Here is a 17,315-nt window from a genome sequence, read left to right as displayed (position 1 = left end):
TCCCAGACCAGAGTGAGGGGAAGAGCCTGCTAGGTGGGAGGGCTGAGCCTCTGCTGACGCTGGGTGGCTCATGGGACAGGCTACTGCCACCCATGCCTGGAAGCACTGAGACAGGCTTGGTGCCCTCCCTCCCTGTAAGCGGCATGGAAGCACCGCCTTCCAGAAGGGACACAAAGAACTGGGCTGAGCTTGTTGGCTCACGCCTCATTTGCTCTGGAGAACAGAGGGGAATAAGACATTTTGGTTTGAAAGGCTTTGTTTCTCACCTCAGTGAAAACAGACAGGGGAGAGAGGAGGAGGGGTGGGGGGTGGCATGTGTAGTGCAAAAGGCAAAACACTCCAACATCAAGACACAGGCTGCATCCCAACCCTACCACTGAGTGACCTCGGGCAAGTCACTTCACTTTCCTGAGACCCGATTCCTTCGTCTGCAAAATGGGAATGATTAATATCCGCCTCACATCTGTTGTGAGGATTAAATGAGGAAATGCATGTGATCTTAACCAAGTGCCTTAGGTAGAGAAAGCTCTTGGCAACTGGCCATTATTACGATACTTGATACAACACTGAGAACACGACAGTCTGAGAGGAAGACTCAGTGCGGAAGTTCCAGTGGCAGGTGGGAGGCCTGGGAGTGCATCTGAGGAAATGTTTGCCTTCCTTCCTCTTCCAGGTTCAGGAGGGAGCCCCCCTGTGGGGTGGTGGAGGGGGCGAAAGCGAGGGCAGGGGTGGGCGGCAGAGGGGGCTGTAGGAAAGCCCAAGGGCCCCTCATGGGCCTGAGCAGAGGACAAGGATAGAGCAGGGGGTATACTGACCCTCTGAGGACTGTTTTTAAACAGTTGGAAGAGGAGAAGGAAGAGAGGGGTGTTTCTTCCCACAGCAGCAACTGCAAAGACATCAAGCCGGGTCCACCTAGGCTTTCAGATCCAGCCATCATGGGGCGGCTGCTGGGGGGTACCACTGCCCCCTCCTTTCTCCTCAGTGCTGGGGCTATCAAAAATACATATAAACTGTGAGAAAGTTCACATAAAAACACTTTTCCTGCCTGTATAAAAAAGAGACTGGCCGTGGTCAGTGGCTCAGGATGTGGACCAAGGCCCTAAGAGTGGCCAAGGAGAATCAGTGGCCACCCAGTGGTGGACAGGCTGGTCTGGGCTGCCTGATGGCTGGGACAGTGCCAGCTCTGGGGGACGCTGTGTTCTCTGACTGGGCTACACTTCCGTGGAGCGGAGGTCTGAGGGGCAGGAGGTGTTACAGGGACGCTGACTCCAGCAGTCCCGCTGTGGCCTGTGCTGGGGTAGGCGGTAGGGGTGCCATGGTCCTGGGCCTCAGCGGACTCCCTGCCAAGGGCAGAAGCTTACTTCATGGTAAACCTCCCTAGAGAGCTGGCTTCCAGTAAGTCCTGAAATAGGTTGCAGGGTCCTATCGTGAGGTTGGATTGAGTGGTCTGGGGAGCGGCAGGGGTACAGTACGATTTCCGCTTCTGAAAGAGGGTCCTACCCAGAGCTTCCAGAAGGCCGTCTCCAGCTGAGACTGACTCCACTGGGGACACCAAGCACAGGAGGGCAGGCAGGGCTACGCGAGGAAGAAGGCTCCAGACAAACAGGAGGGCTTCCCTGGCAGCCTGCCCACACCCTCAGGCCAGGGCTTCTTGATGTTTCCTTTGGGAGGGGGTGAAGGTAAGGAGAGAGGGGTGGCCCTGTCTTCCTAGCACCCACTCTTCCCTACTACTCGCCCTGCAAGGGCCGGGACTATGTGCCTGAGTGAGTGAGGTCCAGGGAGATGACCCCGGGCCCTCTTCTGGGGTCCCAAGCGGTTTCCGGAGCCAGGTAGGTAGTAAAAGGCTGATGGTGGCAGCTGGAGCTCGAGGTTCATCCACCTGGTCAGCCAAGGACCCCCTGTCCCCGCTTCACTGAGGCAAAGCTCGGATGGCCGCAGACCCCACGGGCAGCCTGAGAGGTGGAAGGTGAAATGTGCGAGGGCTGCTCTGGCTCCGGGGCAGAGGGGCCTGTCCAGCTCCCCGTCCAGGGGGCTTCTCACTGCCCAGCAGGCGCACTAGGCCTGGAGGAGGGGCCGGCCGCGCCGGAGGCCCTCCTTCAGGAACTGCATGTAGGTGGCTGTGGACGGGTCTTCAAAGGTGGATGAGAAGCCGAAGACATTGTTCTCGATGTCCTCAGGCTTCACAGAGGTGATGTCCAAGAAGTAGTTGGCGTTGATGTGGTGGACCTGGGAGAAGGGTGGGGTGAGGAGAGCGGGGGCCCAGCCGGGCTCAGGGCCCCCGCGGCCTCAACTGTTCTCACTGAGGCAGATGGCCGACAGCAGGGGCAACCCGTTCCCCCTCCTCCTCTGCTCACAGGGCCCTCTGACTCCAGGGCTCCACACCTCGTCCACCAGGTGAAACCTAACGCCTGCGGCATCACCTTTCCCTCCCCTGCCTCCGCGCCCCATGACCTCTCTCCTCTGTTCCCAGAAGCCCTGAACTCCACACTCACTTCTGTCGAGACGCCCACACGCCTGTGTCCCCATCTGCCTCCCGTTCCAGGTAGGCGCACCTTAAGGGCAGGTGCCGGGTAAACGAACAAACAAATCGAGCGAGCGGGAGAGCACAGGCCACCCGCAGCCCAGGCAGAGTCCTGTCCGCCCAGCTTCACCACCCCGGGCCCTGGCTGGGCCGAGTCCACCACAATGGGCGCCCGTGGACGGGCGCGAGCTGGCCGGCTCCCCTGGGCCTTTCCTCTTCCGAACTTCAGATAGAAGGCCCTTGGCTGGCACCCTCCTCCTCGCCACCAAGCCCTCACTGGATGCCCCCATTCCAGGCCAGCCCCAGCTCTTGCTCCTGCACTGTTCCCCAACCGCTTCCATCCCTCAGTCCCACACTAACCATCCCTTGGGACTTAAAGGATAAGGGGCAGCTCTGCTCAGAAGAGCGGGTGATGCTGAGGCTCACAGGCGGGCGCCTGTTTTGAAAGTCAGCTCTATTTCTTTTTTTTCTCTTTCTTTCTTTTTTTTTTTTTTTGGCTGCGCTGCACAGCTTGTGGAATCTTAATTCCCCCACCAGGGACTGAACCCAGGCCCACAGCAGTGAAGGCGCCAAGTCTTAACCACTGGACCGCAGGGAGTTCCCGGCAGCTGTACTTCTTAATTATGCAGCTTTTGCCAAGTCTCTGAAGCTTTCTGAGCCTCAGTTTCCTTGTTTGTGAGATCGGCATTTGTGCTCATCTATCTCCCAAAGCTCCCGTGAGAACCCAACGTGACGATGTGAGTGCCATGTAAGGGGCTCTTAGGGAGAGATACGGTCTTGAAGCCTGGCTCAGCCTGGGGCGTCCCCAGGTCCTCTCTGCCTGTCACGAGGCCTGTCCCTCCCTCCCTTCCATCCCAGGACTGGCCGCAATGGTCTGAGGTGAGCCTTCCCTTCCAGGTCACGTTCCTGTCCACTCTGCTGCTAGACCATACCCACTGCTGCCAGGTCCCCAAAGTGCTGTTGAGGTTCCCTTTCTGAGGGAGTGTCCCGACACCTGCACGAGGCAGGCCGAGGGGACATCAGGGGATAACTGAGGCTCGGACTGGCTAAGACACCAGCCAGGAAGTGGTAGAACCAGACCTGGAGCCTGATGAGGTCTGTAAGCCGTGCCCCTTGTTTGCCACTTCCTCTGCCCCATGGTGCCTGGCCCGGGGCCGGGGATGAGTGGTGGGGGACCTACCACGGTGCCATTGGGCAGGCAGATCATCATCTCCACGGGGAAGCTGTACTTCTCCAGGTGCAGGCTGGCCAGCTTCTGGTGGGATGGGTTCTCCTGGTTGTTCTATGGGGACAGTTGGGCACGCTCCTGACACCTCGGCTCCCAGCACTGTCCCAGGGGCTGTCATGGGGCTCTTCCCGCCCACCTACCACTCACCTGCAGGTCCTCCAGTTCCTTCACTAGGGACCAGGTGCTGATGAAGCTCTCGTTGAGGAGGGCGAGGATGGGCGAACTTTCCAGGACAGTTTCCCGGAGAGTCCGCCCTGAACCTGTTCCGGGAGAGGCAAGGCCAGGTGGGTGAGGCACCCTGCCTGTCTCACTGGGTTTTCTATCAGCAGTAAACCTCATAAACTGTAGAACGGTCAGTGCACCCAGGTGAAATAACAGATTCAAAGAATCTACCACAGAGGAGGTGCGGAATAAAGGGCAGCTGTAACTAACATCAGTAACGTACTGGCATCCTGGGCTGAGACTTGGCTGGGGGCCTACCTGGCCCAGGGGCTTCTAGACAGTGACAGCTTCTTAAATCCACTACACTGTGTCCCAGGGCCTTTGCACAGACAATTCTTCTACCTAAAACACTTCCCCTGTCACTTGGAAAACTCATCCTCCTCACCCTTCAAAGTCTCAGGTTCTATGTCACTTTCTCTAAAGAAGCCTTCCCTGACCCCGCCACCCCCCGTTACACACTCTTGTGCTGCTCTGGACCATGCCTCGTGTAAATTCACCACGCTTGTACTTGTTCATTCACTGTCTGCCTTCTGCACACACTGCGTGCTCCCTGAGGACTGGGGCTGATTCTGACTTGCTCAGTGCAAGGTGCCCAACGCCTAGCCTATGGCTTGGCACAGGAGGGGCCCAGGAGGTTCGTCGATTGGCTGGATGGGGGCAGGGCCACTGTTTGCTCATCTTGTACCCAATGTCAGGCACCCAAAGAACTTTGCACCAGCGGGTCTTCACTGAATTTTCTGAATAAGTGAATGCAGCCCAGGCTCTGGCACTACCTTCTCTCATTCGTGTGCAACACTGCACAGAGTACAGGCACGTCTGTTTTCACAACTCTGGGAGGTAAGTACATTACCCTCTTACTGCTGAGAAAACTGAGGCTCAGGGAAGGAGTCACTTGGCCAAGGTCTCCAGGCTGAAAATGGCTGAGCTGGGCTCTTTCTATTGTGTCCAGCAGCTTCCTCTGGGCTTAGCACAGAACCCTGCGAGCCCTCACCCCACACCCCGCCCCATGTCGTCCCTGAGTCCCTTATACTGCGACAGGAGAGGCCCATTGGTCTCAGGGCCTCCTGCACCCACAAGGTACGAAGTCTGCCCCCCTTTCTCCCCTCAGACTGGAAGGGTCTCCCTCACCTCAGCAGGACTGGTCGTCCAGGGCCCCCCACAGCAGGACTGAGTGCACCAGCTTGTTCTCGGCCTTGGCTTGCTCAAAGGCCTTGGTGAACGGCAGGTAGGTGACCTGGGGCCAAGTCGAGACAGAGAGAAGCTACTGTGTGCTGCCAGGGTCCCATTCAGGGGCTGAGTGTGTGATGTGCATGTAGTGTGTGTCTGTAGTGTATATACGTGTGTGTGTACATATGCATGTATGTTTGCAGTGTGAGTGTTTGTGTGTGTCTGTGTATCTGTGTGAAGGGGTGATGCTGAGCCAGGGGATGCCTCCTCCAAGTTCTAAAGGGCAAAGGGGAGGCTCCCCGGCCCAGGCTGGGCCCCACAGGGAGGCAGCCTCAGCAGCAAGCCCTGCACGGCATCCCACGCCCAGTGCCCACCTGCTGCTCCCACAGCTCCGGACCCAGCCCCAGGGATCCCAACCCCCCGCCTTACCCCCGTCTGGCCTCACCTTCTTGAAGGGGTACATGGCCACCTCCAGGCGCCGGGCGGCCTCCTCCCAGCTCAGCTCCTGCTGCCACGTGATCTCCTCAAACACAAACTGGAGGGGCTCCCCCGAGGGCAGGCGGCTGTCGATCATGTTGCCATCCTCGTCCAGGATCACAGAGGGCACTGAGGGGCCCGTGGCCTCCAGCTCCATCTGGGCCGGAGGTCAGTGAGGGATGATGTCACTGAGGGACGTCTCAGCGAGGGGCCTGAGTCCTCCAGGGGCCCCGAGAGACCCTCAAAGATACGCCACTCATTGCAGGGGTGGGGAGACAGGCCCAGGGAAGGGCAGGGCCTGGTCAAGGCTGTGCAGTGAGTCCAGGACAGAGCCAGTGTCCAGCCAGTGTGAAGCCATCTGAGGGCCCATGGCAGACGCTGGCTAGGAAGAACAGGTGGCTTCCTAGGATCCTGCTTTGGGGACAGTGGCTTCAGCCTGCAGGAGCTCTGTCCTTCACTGCCCCAAGGCGCCTAGCCAGCTGGGCCTCCCTGCAGCCAGGCTGAGAGGCCCTGTGGCAGGGCCCTGCGGCCGAGTCCCGCCTTCCTACCTGGGTAGGGACCACCTGTGAGCTCACCTGGGGTATGTAGCCAATGTCCACCTCCATGTTGCTGCTCTCGCTGGCCCCGTACAGCCACTCCATGTCCACATTCAGAGACCTGGGGACAGGTGAGAGGGCGGCCAGGGCAGAACACCACCGTCGTCAAGGCCCATTAGCCAGACGTCGGACTTTATCTCACTGAAAGCATGCAGCTGACCCTATTTTATAGGTGAGGATGCTGAGACTTGGCAGGGTGAACCCAAGGTCTCAGAGCCACTGGAGTTCTGACGGCAGAGCCTGGGCCCTTTCCTCTCCCCAGGCCGCCTCTTCGGAAGGCACTGCCACCATACCACCCTCCACTGGCCCAGCCCTTTACAGTTCATGAAGGGCTTCCATACCCATGGCTCATGCACTGTCCACGATCCATGACTCTTTGAGGCAGCGCTCATCAGCGCCTCCCCCAGCGGGAAGTCGGGCCTGAGCATGTGCAACCTGCAGATCCGCCACACGGGGGCGCCCCAGGACAGACAACCAACCACCTTGGGCAGGTGAAGCTGTCAGGGTGAGCTGGGTGCCCTCAGAGCCGGTCAGTGGTCCCGTGGTCTAGGCCTGAGACACAGGCTGAGGAGCAGTTGCCCCCTCCTTCTGTTTCATTCAGTCCAGGACCCCACCTCCAACCCTGGGCTGAGCCCCTGCAGCACAGGGGCTTGCCTGATGAGCGAGGAAGGAGGAGGAGAACGCGTCCTTCCTCCTCATTTTCCCCGTGGCCCGGGATGCTCCCTCCCTCGGGGGACTGAGAGGAAACCGCTCCTGGTCCTGGGGGCAACTTTCTCTTCCCAGGCTGTCCCAATGACCCCCTCACTCCTGCCCAGGAGCCAGCCTCCCATCTAGCAGATGAGGAAACTGAGGCCTGGAGGGGTCCAGGGCCTTGCCCACAGCCACGGAGCCCACGGGTGCCACGGCTGAGACTTCGCTCTGGGTCCCTCATCTCTCAGCCCAGGTCTTGTCTCTGCACAGAGTCACTAAGCGGCTGCGTGCTATCAGGGAGGAATCTGGAAAGACTCTCTGCGTCCCCTGCTTCCCTGACAAGAGGCTGCCCCTGAGCAGGTCAGGCGGGCAAGCAGGCAGGTGACTGGCATTGAGTCCTCCCAGGAGCTGCCCCCTGGCCCCCCAGGGTTTGTGGTAGCAACTGCAGGCATGGAGGGCCTGCTTCTTAGGCCTTTGTACGTGCCCTTCCCTCTGCCTGGCTAAACTCTCCTCAGCCCCCAGGTCGCTGCACAGACGTCCCTTCCTTTGGGAGGCCTTCCTGGACCCTGACCAGCCGGGTCCCTCCCCACCTGCTGGCCTTCGCCTAGGGTGGCGTGAGCAGGCTGTGGTTACGGGTCTGTTGGAGGTCTGTCAGCAGTATGGGGCGGCGGGGAGCAGTTCCATCTTTAGGGAGGGGCTGTTGGCCGCTGCGTTGGGTCCCAGCACTGAGCTGGCAGGCCAGGCCCACAAAGCGCCTGGGACGCACCTATCAGATGATGGAATGACCCCCCTCAGCCCACCTCAAGCTACCTCCTCCTGGGTCAGCTCTAGGCCCCTCCCAAGAGAAGTAGCTCTGGGGAGAGACTGAGGGGGCCTCTGGGCCCCTGCATCTGAGCTCCTGGAGCTGGTGGGGGGCAAACGGGAGCAGGGTGCTGGGGCCAAGGCTCTCACCTGTGGTTGGGCACGAACAGCCGGAAGTCACGGACGTGGGTGGCGTCTTTGGAGAGGATGATGTGGCCCGTGAACTGGCCGGGTGAGAACCAGAAGGGGAAGTCGGGCGGCTCGCTGAGCTGGAACTCCGCGTGGATGCTGGAGGGAAAGGGCCCGGCTGGGAGCAGGTTCCCTGCTGAGCAGAGCCTGCCCACCTGCTCTCTCACTTCTGCCCCAAAGCCTGGAACCCTTGGCCAGACTCTGTGCGGGGCAGAGGGCTGGGCGGGGGAGGAAGAAGTGTGTGGGGCAGGCAGAAGGGACGCCCTCCAAGCGCTGCCCGTCCTCCAGGGCCCAGTTCATGTGCTGCCTTCCCCGGAAGCCTTGCCCGAGTCTCCTCTGAGCCCTCCAGGGTGTGTGTGACCTGGTGTCAGAGCTCTTACGCACCCCCTTCTGTGTGGATGACAATCACAGCCAACAGCCCCATGCTAAGCACATTCAACACCTTTTCTCTTCCTCCTGGAGGAAGTCACCACCGCCCTGATGCACAATGAGGAAAGGGAGGCTCAGAGAGCCAAAGCTGCTTGCCCGGGGCCACAGGGTGGTAAGCGGTGGGGCTGGGGGCTTTGAGTCAGGCCCTGCCCGCTGGTGCTCAGCCCATCTGTGCTTCCCTGGTGTCCCAGGCCCAGGTGGGAGGCAAGGATGGGGCTGCCAGGACCCCTCACCGGAACATCACGGTGTAGTAGAAGTCGCTGGTGGCGGTCAGGCAGGCGACGGCCCCCTGAGGGGCAAAGCGGGTCTTCACGAAGGGCCGAGGGTGGAACATGCTCAGGAGCCGGTGGATGATAACCTGGGGGGAGGGCAGTGGGACCTGGGCTGGCTTGCTGGGCCCAGCTCCCCTGGGTGAGGGTCAGCTCTGGACCTGGGGCCCAGGTGGGGGTGGGGCCAGAGGCAGGCCAGAGAGCAGGTGGGGTAGGCGTGGCCCTGGGGGTCCAGTTGCCGATGGGGAGGGGCCGTGCTGGGGCTGGGGGGCAGGGCCCCAGGGCTTGCCACGGGCTACCCTCACCTCCTTGCCCTTGGGGGGTGGTGGGTAGAAGCGGTTGTTGGATAGATAGCCGGTGAAGACGCTCAGCTCACTGGGGATGATCCACCAGGGCTCGCCTAGCTCCGCGTGGCCCCGAGGGGGAAGAAAGGGCCGGAAGTGGCGGGCGGCAAATACCGCGCTTGGCGAGGCTGCGGTCGTCCAGTTGCGGAGGCCGGACAGGGCCAGGCGGGAGACCTGGGGCAGAGGAAAGTCGAAGCTCTGGGGCACTGAGAACGTCCCAGGCATGTGCGGAGGTCTCCTCGAGCCCTGAGCCAACCCACAAGCCCAGGAAGCAGAGGGACCCGGGAGGCTCCTGCCTGCTCACGGCCACGAGCCTGGCACTCTCCTGCCAGAGCTGAGGCTCATCTCATCTTCCCCGGCCCCTTGCCCAGAGAAGTGGTGCCCCTGTGGCCCCTCAGGTCCAGCCCAGGCCGGAACAGCTCGCTCGAGGGCAGGGGAGCAGAGGCAGCTGGAGGGGCCCCCCAGGACTGGAACGGGGGGCTCTGTGAGGGGGCTTCTCACGGCCTCTTCCCTCCCTCTCCAAGCCCAGGTCCCGGGCCTCACACAGTCCTGCCTGCCTCTTGTACATAAGCCAGCAGACCAACCCCGGGTGCCCCGCCCTGCCCTGGGCTTCCTCTCCCCGTCTGCCGGCCTTGCTTTCTGCTCTCTAATCCCCCCCCACACCCTGCCAAGTTTCCTCCCTGCAGCTAATGTCCCGCTGACGAGTCAGAATTTAGGTTTGGAGTTAAGTCTGTGGAGGGAGGCGGCAGCCACCTTTGGGGGAAACCTCTAGGGCCAAGAGCAGGATGAGGCCACAGAGAAGGGGAAGGAAGGGCACCCCCAGAGAGCACCCTGGACCACGCTGGCTGGGCACCCCTGGCAAAGGGCCCTCCCTGAGCCATTTCCTCATCAGTAATCCACCCCACTGCTGTCTGATGAGCTGAAGGGCGGGAGAGAATGAGGGTCAGACGCTCTGCAGGCCTCTCTGCACATCTGCCTGGAGGAGAGGCGGGACCTCAGAACACGCAGGTCCCCAGGTCAAAGCTGCACCTTCAGTAGCTCCTCCCTGCCCTTCTGGGCCACCATCAGTGGCCACCAGGACAGTGAGTGCCTGGCCCCCCTCAGGGTGCTCAGCCACCAGGGAGCTGGCCCACCTTTGACCTCCCTGGTGATGGGACCCGGGCTCAGTGGGAAGCTGAGGTGGGAGGAGAGGGGTTTCACAGGCAAGTTCTCAAAGCGGGGCTGGCTTGCAGGGCCAGGCAGAGCCTTCCCGCCTGCTGGGTCCTGCTCACAGGCTGGCGAGCTCTTAGCGGAGCGGCCCGCAAAAGGGGGCTGAGCTAGGGACACAGGGCTGGGGTGCTGCTCCGGACCCATCTCCCCTGTAAGTGCAGGTGGGCCCCCTGCACCCGCCCCACCCTGTGTCTCTGCCCTGTAGGAGGGACTCATCTGCTCAGACATCACTTCAGCCCATCAGTGCCAGACCTTTCTCCACCCAGATCTTACTGGACTCCCCCCTCCGGACATCTCTCAGGGAACTCACCTTCAACAGTCCACACTGACCTCACACCCTCCCTACCAGACCCGCTCCCCTCCTCCAACCCCCATCGGGCAATGGGCCCCCATGCACCTGGCCACCAGCCAGAAGCCTGAGTCACCTCAACTCCCCCTCCCTCCCTTTCCATTAGTAGCCACACCCTGCCTTTCTTCCTTTCCCAGCATCCCCCGGGCTGCCTTTCCTCTCCATCACCATGGCCTCCCCCCACCTGTCTCTCCCTCCCTCCTGGGAACTGGTCTTCTTGCCTCCCTTTTCTCCCCAGCTGCCAGTTTGGAGAGCCTAGATCTGATGAGAGAATTCTCCTCTTTCAAAATCTGCTATGGTATTTTGCTGCTGCAGAACGAAGGCCAAAGTTAGGCAGCTGAGGCCCTTTGCCATCTGGCAACTTCTCTTCCAGTCCCACTGACCAGGATGCCCCCGCACGTGTCCCCCATGCCCTGGGTCCAGCCACCCCTTCTCTCTGCCCTCAGTGGCCTGCCTGGCATCTCCTGCTGAAATGACAGTGCAGCTGAGCTGTAAAAGCTGAGTAGCTGTGAGTGAGGCAAAGAGAAAAGGTTGTTCCTGGCTGAGGGACCAGCATATGAGAAGGCTCTCAGCTAGAAGAAAGCCTGGACAACTGGAGTAGTGGAAAGCTGAGAGGAGAGTGCAGGGGAGAGAGCGGGAAAGGCGGGCAGGGCCTGGGGATGCCTAGGTCCTGGGAGGGATTGAGACCTTGTCCACAGGGCCTTGGGTCCTAACCACAGGGCTGGTTAGGATGGCACTTGTCAGGGTCATCCCCACCCTACAGCCGTTGCCAGGGGCTGAACCTCAGGTCCGGGTTTATCGGAGCTCAATGGAGCACCTGTCAGGCTCCAGGCACTGTGCTAGGGACCTGGGGAGGCACAAATGTGTGAGTCACCGGCCTTGCCCTGAGGAAACTCACAGCCTGGGGGGAAAGACTGATTTGCAGAAAGTAATGATTACAAGGGAGGCGGCTGCATCAGCACAGTCTCCAGTGCACTTGCTGTTTCCTCCAGCCGGATCCTTTTCCTACCCCTGCTGACAATAGGCTGAGGCCTCGTCCCTTGCAGTCACTGTCAAATGTCATTCCGTCCAGGAAGCCATCCAGATCCCCACCCTGGGTCAGAGGCTCGTGCTTATCCCTCCTACCTCCCCTACCAGACTGTGTGCCTGGACAGCAGGGACAGCATCGCACCCACTTCTGGACCCCCAGGGCCTGGCGCACTGGGTGCACAGAGGGTGCTGATAAAAGATGGGAGGAAAGACAGAAAGAAGGAAAGATGAGCAGAGCACAGACCCATTCTCAGGAGGTGAGTGCACACAGATGGTCCCTCTTGTCTCTGGTCCCACCTGTGGGGGACCCCCTGCCACTCCTGCCCCAACTTACCCCTAGGAACCCATCTTTGCTCTTGGTCATGGACTCTGGCAGCAGAGGCTGGAATCGGGCTTCTATGGTGAGTGTCTCCTCGCTGGGGTCAGGGGGCAGATCCTCCTCCTCATAGCTGGCCGAAGGAGTTGACCCTGTGAGACACAGGTCGCTGGAGAGGGGTCCTGCCTTAGGTGGCAGGGCCTCACTTCTCTCAGGATGTCCACACTGGCCAGTGATTAAGGGAGCCAGGCCTGGCAGGGATGGGGGTGGGGTGGGGCTGGAACAGGTAACAATCAACAAAGTAACAATATAGATCACATCGTTTATCAAACATACACAAATTGTATATGTATGATATATAATGTGTACATATGTATACCACATGGTATTATCACACATACACATTTTCTCCAATGTATATCACATTTTAGTTTCACAGTAACCCTGTGAAGGCAGTATTATCAATTCCATTTTACAAATGAGAAACTGGGGGCTCAGAGAGGTGAACTCACTTCCCCAAGGACACACAGCAAGGTAGTGTGTGAATCAGGATTCAAATCCAGGCCTGTTTTACTCTAAACCTAGGATCGACCACAACCTTCTTCCGGGGGCATTAAGATCTCAAAAATTTCCTCAAAGGCTTAGGAACCAGACGACCCGGGTTCAAATCCTAGCCCCACTCCTCACCAGCTTGTGTGATGGTTGGCCCAGTGGCTCGTTATGAGGATTAAATGAGATAATCCAGGCCTGGTACACAGTAAACCCGTAATAAATGTCAGCTGTATTGCTATTACCGGTGGTTTCATGGTGGGGGAGCCACAGGGCTAGGGCTCAAACCTAATTCTGACTCTAACGTGTGCTCTCTCCACCAGGCCAGGCTGGCTGCAGAAAGGCCATTCTCACTGTCTCCCTTCCCTCAGCCCAGCTCTGGGTGAGGTTGGCTCCACTTCCTGGACAATTTGGGGCAAATCACTCCTCCTCTCCGGTTTTCCCACATTAGAGATGGAGCCCATGCTACCGTGCCTGTCCCATCATGAGGGTCTCATGGAGAGCAAAGGCTGCTCAGAGAGGTCAGGGGACGTGGAATCAGGTCATCTTTGGTGTCACAGAAAGAGCACTGTTCCAGAAGTGAGGATACCTGCTTCTCCCTGTTTCCTGGGTGGCCCATTTCCCCATCAGTACGAGGGGCTGGACTGGCAGTGGCTGAACTTGATTTGTCAGATCTCTTCCTGCTCAGAGACCTGCCAAGTCTGTAGTCTTTCGAGGGTGGAGGGAGTCACGATGAAGGCTTAAGGGAGGCATGACGCCTACTGCAGAAGGGGCGACTAACAGCAGGGTGGGGTCCCATGACACAGATAATGGAATGAAGCACGGGTGGGTCCTGTTACGACTGCTCTCTTGCTGGTAGAGACCACGCCTGGCATTTGTTGACAGACTGGACTGACAGACTGAATGGGTGCATTAAAATGGGTGCATTCTTGGGGCTTCCCTGGTGGCGCAGTGGTTGAGAGTCCGCCTGCCGATGCAGGGGACACGGGTTTGTGCCCCGCTCCGGGAGGATCCCACATGCCGCGGAGCGGCTGGGCCCGTGAGCCATGGCCGCTGAGCCTGCGCGTCCGGAGCCTGTGCTCCGCAACGGGAGAGGCCACAACAGTGAGAGGCCCGTGTAACGCAAAAAAAAAAAAAAAAAAAAAAAAATGAGTGCATTCTTAATCAGGAATCATCAGAATCACCAGGATGCCCTTTTAAACTACCGATGCCCAGAACCCCCCTCAGACCTACTGAGTCAGAGTCTTCAGGGGCTAGAATCTGGAAAACGTGCTCCCGATTAATGCTCCCCAGTGGCTCCTGATGCAAATCCCTTTTCTAAAGAATCATGGGTACTTCTGCATTTGTAAGTCAAGGCAACAAAATTTCAGAACAGCAATCTGGAAACCTCAGAGCAAGGGAACAATGGGAATGTGCAGCGTTACTGGTTGGCTTGCTTATCCAATTACTTAACTGTTATCATAGATAATTATGAGTAATAATGCCCAGCATTTTATGGCTCTTTGGTTTTTTAATAAAAAGTTTTATTACCTGACTTACAAGTAAATTTTGCTCACTATTGACAACTTGTAAAACTTTTAAGGTATAAAGCAGAAAATTGAACACACATAACTGTACCAACTAGAGAGGACTGTTTGCCTCTATTTCCTGCTTAGATTTGGTGTTTTTCTGGTTTTGTTTTTGTTTTTTGTACTCACAGTGGCCTAGGAGGTAATTGAGGGAGAGACTCTTTTCCCCTGATGGAGAAAAAGATTTGTGTGAAAAAATTAAAAGCACCCCCAAGCCCAGCAAGCTTGGCCAACATGTCATTATGAGGGAACTCTTGCTCTTTGGCCATAAAAAAGGACAAGGAGGTGGCTGTGTGGCTGCTCGGAGAAGTGTGTGCGAAATAAGAAGTCAAAGCAAATCCACACAGGGCTGAGCTGTGTATCTGCCCATCTGCTTTCATGACAGTACTGACTGCCCCTGGGAGGCACTGACACATCCGCTCCAGCAAATTAGCATTTTTCATCTGACCCTCCTCCTCTGGCAGTGACCAAAGGCCAGCGGGTCAGCACGTGACTGACCTACCTGACCCATCCTGAGACACAGAAAGCCCATCACGGTCCTTTAGCGCTTACCTGCCTGAGAGCAGCCGGTGTCGGTTTCTAGCCTTTCCCATCTATTGACCTACTTACACCAGGCAATTTGGGTAACAAGTAGATGCCCAAGATCACAAGTTCAAGAAACGTCCCAAGATATGGACACAGAGGCTAGGGTGGTGATGGAGCAGTGAGAGAGGCATCTTATAATTCATTAGAATGCTGCAGCCCCTCATCTTTACAATAAAAATCACTGATTACAACCAGGCAAAAATGGGTAACAAGGTGGGATAGGAATCTGACAGCTCCCGAGCAGAGGTTAATATTTAGCAGTAATGGTAATAGCTCCTGTCTATTGACTATCTACTGCATGGTGGGCACTTTGCAGACATTTTTCTCTAAGTTTCAAACGAGCCGGTGCAGGACCTGAAGACAGAAGGCCCCTAACCCTGGCTCTGCACCTGTCCAGCCTGCGCAAGCTGGAGAGCCTTCCTGCGCCTCCGTCTCCTAAACCATACACATGAGGATCAGGACAATGTCCATCTCACAGGCACTGTGAAGATTAAAGGGATGACTCACAGGAGGCGCTTAGAGCGATGTCTGGTCCTGAGAAGGTGGTCAGGGAACGTTAACTAGTTTTAGTCACACGTGAGAACAGGCTTGGGTGTGCGAGTATGTGTGGGTGCCCATGTTGAAGCAGCTTGTCCAAACCACCAGCCGGAAAGTGTCAGAGCTGGGAGGACCCCAGGGCTGCCAGGAAGCACCGTCCTCCCCCTACTCCAGGCAGCCCTTCTGTTCAGAGCAGACACAGAAGACACAGACCAAGAAGTCGAGGGTGGTGCCCCGGCTCCCTCCTGCCTAGTCCCCAGCCTCTCCCGGTACCTGTCAGCTTCTCAGCAATGGGCTTGAACTCCTCGGGGCTGAGGTACATGTCCCCGTCAGTGTCCAGAGAGGAAAAGAGGAAGAGGCCTTCTGTCCCCAGGGCTTTCAGCGCCGAGTCCTGCTCGGGAGGAGGTGGCTGGGCTGAGCAGTTGTACACCCAACTGGCATCCCAAATGGGCGGAGGGAGCTGCTCCCGCCACACCTTCCTGGGTTCTCTCAGCCCATCTCCCAGCCCATCTGTCCAAACGCCACCTCTGCACGCCCCAGAGCCCCAGGCCCCCTTCCCATCCCTCCTGGTCCCTGCTTCACTCTGAGCCTTCATCCACTGTCCACTCTCTAAGTGCCCCCTTTCTATCTGGGCCCATCCCGCCCATCTCGTGTCACCCTCTTGGTCCACCCATTGTCCTCTCCGGTCTCCCCTCCCCACCGTCCCAGCACTGCCAGCCCGTCCAGATGCTCGGGTCCCACCCAGCACTGCCAGCCCGTCCAGATGCTCGGGTCCCACCTTTGCTCTACGCTTTGTCTGCACTGTCCTAGTCACCCATCTGCACTGTCCCCCTGCAGCCAGTCCCAGCTCCTGCCTCACACTGGGCCAGTCCTCTCACCTCCCCCCATCAGTCCTTCCAAGTCTGCCCGACTCCTGGAGCCCCGTTTTCCTATCCCTTCCCTGCCGCCCTCCCGGCCCTCCGGCCCCCACCCGCCCCCCGCCCCTCGGAGCCCAGTCCCTCTGCGAGCCCCACCGCTGCCCCGGCCCACCCGAGTCTCCCGGCCGCCGCGCCCTCCCCGCCAGCTCGGACCTGCCGCGCGGCCGCCTGGGCCTCGGCGTGGCGAGCGAAGGCCCGGGCGGCGGCGGCCGCGGCGGCGGCGGCGAGGAGCGCTCCGAGCAGCGCCAGGGCGCGGGCGCGGCGCGGCGGAGCCGCGGGCGGCGCGGCGGGGCCGGGGCTGGACGGCTCGCGCTCGCCCGGCCGGGCCCGGCCCATGGCGGCGGCTCGCGGCGGCTCCGGACGGGCGGCCGGGGACGCTGACCCGCGGCGGCGCGGGCGCGGGCGGGGCCGAGGGCGGGCCTGGGCGCCGGGGCGGGGCGGGCTGGGGCGCGGGGTCCGACTCATAGCGGGTTCAGTGGGCGCGCGAGTCCGTAAGGGGGCGCCGGGACCCCTGCTCCACAGGCCCCTTCCTGCCAGTCGGTGCCTCCTTCTTGTACTTGGTCTCCCAAAACGAAACCGGGCCTCCGCGTCTCATCTTGCCTGGCGGAGCCGGGAGCCCTTCCAGGCGGAGGGCTGGGAGAAGGAGGGGCTGGGCGGGGGTGGGGAGGACCCGCACAGCCGAAGCTTTCCCTGGGAGGGGGCTCAGGGGCCGCCAGGCCTGTGTCCACCTTTCTTGGCAGATGTGAGGGAGGCCAGAGAAGGGCACTGCCGTCCTCCAGCGGCCGCCCGGCACCCCACTCTCCACCCTTATCCCACCTGCTTGCTAAAAGGTCTTCAGTCATCTAGAAACAGAAAAGCTCCGAAGTTCAACCCTCCCTATTCCCGTCATGGTCCAGCTGGAGGGCCACCGCTGCCAGTTCATCAGGGATGGCAACTACCTGATTAAGGCCAACACAGGTGGTGCAGCCCTGAACCCTCACCCGCGGGGCCAAAGTTTCCTCGCCTATAAGGAGGATTCAAAGAGACCCTTCTGTGGGTTGTGGTGAAGACGAAATACCCAGGTTGGCAGGGGTGGTAATTCCCAGGCGCAAGGCAAGACCGGCTGTGAGTTACCCGCTCTCCCCTGCTGGACCTGCCCTGGCCACAGGAGTGGTTTTTCCGGAGAACAACACTTGGAGGAGGGCCTTGGGAATAGAGGCGAGTGGAGTCTGAGGAAGTTCTTTCAAGTCCCCAGAAACCTTGGTTCCACTGGGCCTCTCTTCCGTTATATCAAGGCCCCAGGAGGCCAGGGATGGCTTTGCCTGCATTTCCCACGAGAGGGCA

General features: G+C 59.3%; 1 protein-coding gene across 2 annotated transcripts; it reads right to left on the bottom strand.

Moving 5' to 3' along the window:
- Positions 1 to 1,989: 1,989 nt before the first annotated feature.
- On the bottom strand, positions 1,990 to 16,328 carry SELENON (selenoprotein N; the record flags this gene model as incomplete). Of its 2 annotated transcripts, none has more annotated exons than XM_079697614.1 (12): positions 1,990 to 2,226; positions 3,702 to 3,803; positions 3,897 to 4,009; positions 5,100 to 5,205; positions 5,584 to 5,772; positions 6,191 to 6,272; positions 7,853 to 7,990; positions 8,554 to 8,678; positions 8,895 to 9,107; positions 11,855 to 12,087; positions 15,349 to 15,466; positions 16,146 to 16,328. In XM_079697614.1, 12 exons carry the CDS (start codon positions 16,326 to 16,328, stop codon positions 2,056 to 2,058), a joined length of 1,773 nt encoding a protein of 590 aa, XP_079553740.1. In that variant the 3' UTR covers positions 1,990 to 2,055. The 2 variants fall into 2 exon arrangements, with proteins under 2 accessions (XP_079553740.1, XP_079553741.1); XM_079697615.1 differs by having other exon boundaries at positions 11,855 to 11,988.
- Between the last annotated feature and the right edge of the window lie 987 nt (positions 16,329 to 17,315).

This window comes from Hyperoodon ampullatus (assembly GCF_949752795.1).
Source record: "Hyperoodon ampullatus genome assembly, chromosome: 2".
Lineage (NCBI taxonomy): Eukaryota > Metazoa > Chordata > Mammalia > Artiodactyla > Ziphiidae > Hyperoodon > Hyperoodon ampullatus.
This window is presented reverse-complemented; position numbering and strand designations above follow the sequence as displayed.